The sequence below is a fragment of the Phalaenopsis equestris genome, unplaced genomic scaffold (genome assembly GCF_001263595.1).
Source record: "Phalaenopsis equestris unplaced genomic scaffold, ASM126359v1 Scaffold222460, whole genome shotgun sequence".
NCBI lineage: Eukaryota > Viridiplantae > Streptophyta > Magnoliopsida > Asparagales > Orchidaceae > Phalaenopsis > Phalaenopsis equestris.
The window spans coordinates 1-7,623 of record NW_018240628.1 but is presented as its reverse complement, the minus strand read 5'-3'; the positions used below and the strand labels follow the sequence as shown (position 1 = coordinate 7,623).

General features: G+C 37.6%; 1 protein-coding gene across 1 annotated transcript; it reads left to right on the top strand.

The window, feature by feature from the left end:
- Positions 1-2,179: 2,179 nt before the first annotated feature.
- On the top strand, positions 2,180-7,530 carry LOC110037635 (equilibrative nucleotide transporter 3-like; the record flags this gene model as incomplete). Its single annotated transcript, XM_020742335.1, has 5 exons — positions 2,180-2,339; positions 2,896-3,039; positions 3,143-3,248; positions 6,848-7,023; positions 7,353-7,530. Coding segments are annotated over exons 1-5 (760 nt in total), but the record flags the coding sequence as incomplete, so codon positions are not given.
- Positions 7,531-7,623: the final 93 nt, after the last annotated feature.

Below are 7,623 nucleotides of genomic sequence, written 5' to 3'. Positions count from 1 at the left end.
GGGGGAGGGGGAGGGGGAGGGGTAAAGTCTTTAATGAATGGAAATGGGATTGACTCCCTACCTTTACTAATCACGTTCTTTTTTTTCACCTTAGCACACTAAGTTTTTTGATGAAGATTAAAGCGGTCACGTTTTGGAGGTAGTTCGGTGGGTGGTATTGACGAGTTTATTCTCGGCTTTTCTCTACACCCCGCAAATGTTAGTCATGACTATATTGATGCCTCCCACGGGTGTTATTAGCAGTATTATCTATGGTAGTATTGTGCGATTTATTCGCCGTGCTATTTTTTGGAGTAGCACGGTGTTTTTGCTAGCAGAATTTTGCATACGGTGATTTCCTTAGTTGTATCACGTGTTATTGATGGTGGTATACTACGTGTGCTCGGTGTTAGTGTTGTGTTCTTCCTCGGTGACTTTTGATACACTTCGTTATATTCCTCACCGACCTTGTAGCCTTCTTTGCTCCTTACAACAAGACATTCCCCATTTCATTTCAGAACATCTTTTTCTCTTCTTATTTTTGTGGGCTATACTTGTTTTTTTTTTCTTGCTTTTTGTATACCTTGTGAGTGGTTACAGGTACCCCCTCACTGAACGCTTTATAACTTTTTTTTTTGCAATGGACGTGCCTTCGGGCTTTTAATATATATATATTCGACAAAATAAAAATTTCTTTGATGGGAAGAAGATACAAAGGTTTTAGTTCTCACAAGACATACATGACTCAAAAAATAACTAAAATGTACAAGTATACCCCAATAAAGCTAGTGACAATTTCCTCAAAAAGATAAAAATGGTCTGCGGGCTACTCGGGAGGAGCAAAATTCCACCAGAGAGCTTAATCAAGATGAGTGGACTTTCCTCTCTCCCTGGATCTAGAGAGGTAGTCGAGCACTAAACTGTGATGGGGGCTTCCCCCCGAAACGAGCAAAGTACCCTCTTGTAAATTCTTGGGTTCTCTTAGTCTTTTTTTCTTCTTGGTTTTGTAAACCTGTCAATCATCTTCCAAGGGTTGTCCCAACTTATCACTGAGTTGATCATTAGTGGGAGCAATTTCTACCTATTGATCACCTCGAACCTGTCACGCCGCAGGGTTTGAGGGCCCTCAACATTAGCAATAATTGTTTCCAATTTGGGATGCCCCTGTTGAAATTTCTCAATGAGAGTGAATTTGCATTTTTCAACCAGAGTAGAGACTTCGAAGTATGAAAAGATAAGTGCAGCCTTACCACCTTTCCTACAAGCCCTCTTAACAAACGGACAATCGGCTATCTATTCAAGAGAACCATGATAGATCTGAGAAAACACCACATGGTCGACAACCTTCTCAGAGTCTAGGCCTTTACCAAGCACCTCAGCAAAGGATTCTCTACGTAGGTGTAAATTCGGGGGAGGAATAGTGGCCATCAAAGTGGAAGGCAAAATAACAGAGAAAGGAACTGTAGAATAACATTTGCAGATGAGAGAGAAAAATGTCGCAGGGGGCCTTGTCAAGAAGGTGTCTACGTCTGCATGCACGAAGCGAGAGGCTGGGGCTCGACAAGGCTCTGCTTCCGCGCTACCCTTTTCGAGCACGACAAGGCGACGAGCTATCGCGCAATCCCCTTTCCGTCTTCTTCGAGCACGACGAGACAGCTTCGACGCAAACCCCTACCAATCTACAGGTACGACGAGGCGACGAGCTAAGACGCAATCCCCTTCCCGTCTTCTTCGAGCACAACAAGGCGATGAAACTGCTCGACGTGAACCTTTACCTTTCTTCTTCGAGCACAGGGAGGCAGCGAACAGGCTAGAATCCCGTTCCAACGTAAGGATGTCGAGGGCTACTTGGGTTGCGATCTGAATAAACCCTAGCAGAGCAAAACCCATCGCAATATATATATATATATATATTAATATTAATATTAAAGATGCTATTTTTTTTTTCTAATACAGTCTTCTTCTGAAAAATTTTGATATAACATGTCATATAATTAAATGTTTGGTAGACCATGCATATATATATATATATATATATATATAATTTAACGTAATAATCATCATGCGTGTAACTTGAACATCTTTGTCAAAACTTGCAGATTTTTCTTTTTTCTTTTATTTATTTGTGTGTGTGTGTGTGTGTGTGTGTGTGGTGTGGAGATATATGCATTTAACTTTTACTTGATGTCTTTATGTTGTTGTAGATGTACCATCCCACTAGAGTACTTACTCTAGTTTATCAACCTTTTGCCTTCGCAATGCTGGCAATACTCACATATCATGAAGCCAAGCTTAATACCAGAATCCGGAATATATGTGGATACTCATTGTTTTTTATAAGCTCCTTGCTTGTGATTATTGTAAGTAATTCTTTCAACTATGCTGAAGTTTCCTTTAATTCCTTTATGGATTTTGAAAATTTGCAGGATCAAATTGAGTTGCTTTGCGATATTGAGATATGCAATGAAAGAATCTAATGGACTTAAAATGTAATTTTTTTAGAAGTGTGATTATCAGTTTTTTTTTTATAAATATTGAAGTGTAGGACAACAAAAATTTTGCTGATAGACGTGTTAATGTGTAAAAATCAGAATTGTATGTTGGACGTGTAATAAATCTAAGAAGATTAAGAAATAATAAATGACGGATAATGATGTAAGCTAATAGAAGATGGGTTTGAATGATTTCAGCGTTTATAACAGAGGGCTAAAGATGTTCTATCGAGGAATTTAACTAAAATAATTGCAATGGGAGTGGGAAGAAAAAAGATAGAGCAATGGTAATATGGCCTAAATCTCTGTAAACGCTTCTATAAAAAAATGAAGTTAATACGTCATGGAACCCATAATGATTGGTCTAATACTTACTGATGATGCTAATGCGGTAATGATTTATCCTTTTTTTTTTATATCACAGTTAGATGTGGCAACATCAGGAAAAGGAGGGCTTGGATCCTTCATTGGCATTTGCCTTATAAGTGCAGCTTTTGGAATTGCTGATGCACTGGCTCAAGGTGGGATGGTTGGTGATCTGGCCTTGATGCGTCCAGAATTTATTCAGGTTTCCTTCTGCTTTTACAATGGAATTTCTCTTCCCTCAAATCTGGATTTCCCAACTTTGTTCGTCATTTTTCTGCTATATTTTCTTCATTGTGAATGTGCAGTCATTCCTTGCGGGTTTGGCTGCATCTGGGGCCTTAACCTCTGCTTTGAGGTTGATTACTAAGGCTGCTTTTGAGCATAGTCATGATGGTCTCCGCAAGGGAGCCAGTATGTGAATATTACTTCTTCCTTATGTGCTGAATTTTTTCTTTTCAACAATGATATATTTCAAAGAAATTTACATATTTAGCATACAATTCTGGTGTATTTACAAATTATGCTCCTAAGTTTTATATTTACACGCATTGCACTATTGTGTTTTAAATCTATGCATGAAAAGGTGTATTTTACTTTTAATAGTGATCATAGTGCTATTTTTGATGTGATATTAAAGATTGGAGTGCTATGTGTGTAAATATGTAAATTTATACATAAGAATTGTGTAAAATTGCGTGCTATGTATGTAAATGCCCCATTATCATAAAGGGATTTAAGTATATACCACACAATTCTTGTTTACTTACATTTCTGGCACCAAAAAGCATCTGCATTTTTAATTCACATAAGAAATGCTATTAATATTGTTGAAATTCAGAATAATGCGGACTTATTTTATTGATTTGAAAATGAGGCATATATAACCCCTACATGTGTTCTAGAATAAGAAAGACAATGAAAAAAGAAATAACAAAAAAAGAAAGATATAGCTCATAATATCTCCAATTATTCAATTTATATTAATTATTTCTAGATAAAAGAAATAACATAAGTAGGAAAGGAAATAAATCCAATCCAATGAAATAAATCTAAAATAGGAAAGAAAAAAAAATTATATTAGGAAATAAATCTAATCCTCATAACTTTTAATAAGAATAAATTATTTTCCGATAAAAAATTTAATACTTCCGCTCAAGTTGAAACATGATTGAAAATCATATTCAACTTGAATTTGAAATAATCAAACAATAGGCAAGGACGATCCTGTGAGGTAGAACTTGAATTTTTGATCCCGTATAGTGGTCTTCATTGACTGCAGTTCCTGCAGTGTCTGTAGGTAGACGGAAAACTCCTATAGATAATGTTGCAAAGGGAAATAGACAATTGCGGTTGTTTTTACAGTAGTTCCTACAGTGTCTGTAGATAAGCAGAATACTAATGTTGTAGGGGAGTTTTTAGGGAAGTAGACAACTACGTTTTTCTTAAATGCAGTTCCTGTAGTGTATGTTGGTAGAGAGACGACTATTATGGGTAATGTTGTAGGAGGGTTTACAGGGAAGTAGACAATCTACAGGAAAAGCTGACTTCTAGTTGACTGTGGTTGATTTTAACTACAGTTCCTACAGTGTCTATAAGTAAACAGAATACTCCTACAATTAATATTGCAGGGGAGTTTGCAGGAAAGTAGACAATCTATAAAAAAAATTGCATGATATGATTTGACAGAAAAAAAGGAGAATAGGAAAAAGTGTTGAATGCTGGCCTTGCTGTGGGAAAAACTTTGCAGGAGAGCTTGATACATAAAAAAAGCTCTGGACGAGTGCCTGATGCAGGACAATCTCTGAAGAAGAGTCTGTTGTAGGAAAGATTACAGAGAAGGGTCTTATGCAGGAAAAAGTTTCGGAGGAGCGTTTGATTAGGAAAATTCTTTGGAGGGGGTTCTTCTGCAGGAAAAGCTATAGAGGAAAGCTTGTTGCAGGAAAAAGTTTTGGAGGAGACCTGATATAGGAAAAAGTTTCGGAGGAGACCTGCTGCAGAAAAAGATCCGGAGGAAGTTCTACCGAGGAAAGATTTCGGAGAAGAGCCTGATGCAGGAAACATTTTCGGAAGAGGGTCTGATGTAAAAAAAGGCTCCAAAGGAGGGTCTGCTACGGGAAGAATTCCGATAGAGGATCTTCTGTAGAAAAATGTTTCGAAGGATAACTTGTGACTTGATATAGGAAAAAGTTCGGAAGGAGGACCTGTTGTAGAAAAAACCTTCGGAGGAGGGCCTGATATAGGGAAAAGCTCTGGAGGAGGGTCTAATACAGGAAAAAGCTCCGGAGGAGGGTTTGATACAGGAAAAAACTCCGGAGAAGGGCCTATTGTTGGAAGAATTTCGGTGGAGGGCATGATGCCGAGAAAGCTCCCAAAGAGGGCCTGATATAGGAAAAATATTTGGAAGAATGCCTAACGCTGGAAAATATTCCGAAGGAGGCTTGCTACGGGAAAAACTCTAGATGATGGTCTACTGCGAGGAGTGCTTACAACAAGATACTTCCGGCTGCAGCACTGGAAGACTGATTTGTGCGGCCAGATACATAGCTCCTCCATACCCTGCATTCGCACCATAACTAGCAGAAACATACCCGGTCCTTGGAGCACCTAGAGGCCCGCTAACATAACCAGCGCCAAGTTCACCGGGATTTCCGTAGGCCCCGCTGTTTTTGTAACTGCCATGCTCTCCAAAACCAGCACCATTAGTAATCGTTCCATAACCATAAGCATGAGCATCATAACCCGACAAACCTTATGGATTATAATCAGCACCACTTGTTTGTGGCTGCATGTACTGACTGTCATCAACTCTGTTATCGTAAGATTTAGAGTTGGCGTTCGAGCCCTGTAAGACTGATATGTTCCACCACCCACGGATAGATTTGTGGTGTCATCTTTTGGAAGGCGCGTTTAACCTCCACTGCTTTCCCACCCACATCATGAAATTGCTTATGAACCAATCGATCAACACTCTTCTTAGTCGAAAGAGATGAAGCCGAGAACTCTAGACTGCTGCTTGTTCAGATCATACATCACGACGACATTAGTCATGGTGCCAAAAGATTCAAAGTATTTGCAGAACTCCTTGTCAGAAAGAGTGAGAGGAAGCCTTCTGACAAAAATCTTTTTTGTTTGAATGCTTCCACCACGCCGATGAAGAGCTTTCCCTGATCCAAATCCATCGATCTCCTTTCTCTATTTGTCTACCTAAATGAAGAAGATTGAAAAAGAGTTTGGTTTTTCCGAGGAGAACTCGGTGGCGGAGCGAAGATTATTGAGAGAGGGGAGAGAAATATCATGTTGATCTGAACAAGCAGCAGTCTAGAGTTCTCGGCTTCATCTCTTTCGACTAAGAAGAGTGTTGATCGATTGCTTATGAAGCCGAGAACTCTAAATTGCTTATGAACCATTCCTGTAGGGAGGATACGAGGAAGGAATTTCAGTGTACGCTAAGTAACCTGTCTCTGATATCATGTTGAAATTTAGATTAATGCGAAGTTATTTTACTGATATAAAAGAGGTATAAATGACCCTTACATGAATCCTAGAATAGGAAAGTAAAAAAAAGGAATAACAAGAAAGGAAATATATAACTCCTAATATCTCCATTTAATCAATGTATTTTAATTGTTCGGAGATAATAGAAATAACATAAAATAGGAAAACCTAAAATAGGAAAAGTAATAAATCCAATTCAAGGCAATCCAAGGAATTAAATCTAAAATAGGAAAGGAAATAAAGTTATATTAGGAAATAAATTTAATAGTCATAACTTGTAATAGGAATAAATTATTTTCTAGCATAACTTCTAACAAAAAATTTCTTGAAGTGAAATACGTCTTTTCTTGCATATATTTTGATTTGTTGAGATGCTGAAGTGTTATATAAGTCAATATCAAAGTGCAGAATGTTAAAAATGCAGATACATATAAATTGTGTGGTATGCATGTAAATCCCCCTATATTTTACTATCATTTTTTATCATAACCTTCGATTGAACTGCTTCCCTGCAGTGATTTTCTTAGCCATTGCATCATTTCTGGAGCTTCTTTGTGTTCTGCTATATGCGTATGTCTTTCCGAAATTACCAATCGTAAAGTACTATCGCTCGAAAGCGGCTTCTGAAGGATCAAAAACAGTTTCAGCAGATCTTGCAGCGGCTGGCATCCAACCACAGAGCAAATCAAATGTGCGTGTGCATTCACCCTTGTCTCATTTGATTCGTTGTATTAATCTGAACTTGTTTTGCTATTAAACTTTATAGAGAAAAGTGTTAGAATAATTCTCAACTCTTTGCATGTGGCAATTTAGTTCCGGAGTCTAAAATTTTGTCCTCAAGTTCTTTTAATATAGGATGAAATTGTCCCCACGAAATATTATTCAAACCCCAATTTAAAGTATCTGGTGACTAATTTGTCACTTTTATACACTCTAGACTAAAATGACCCCATGTAAATAACCGGAGGACTCGGAAATTTCACTCAAACTCTATAATTGGGTATACTGTATGTGATTCAGGTTGAAGAGGATCCAAAGCAATTAGAACGTATGACTATCAAGCAGCTTTTAATGCAGAACCTGGATTATGGATTGGACTTGTTTCTTATATATGTTCTAACACTCTCTATTTTTCCTGGCTTTTTGTCTGAGGACACTTCCATCCACAAACTTGGTTCATGGTATGCTTTTTTCTATTGTATACTTTTTGGATGTGTTTACTTCTATATATATATGAATACATGAATTTATTTTAATCTCATTTTCAGGTATTCTCTTGTTTTAATTGCAA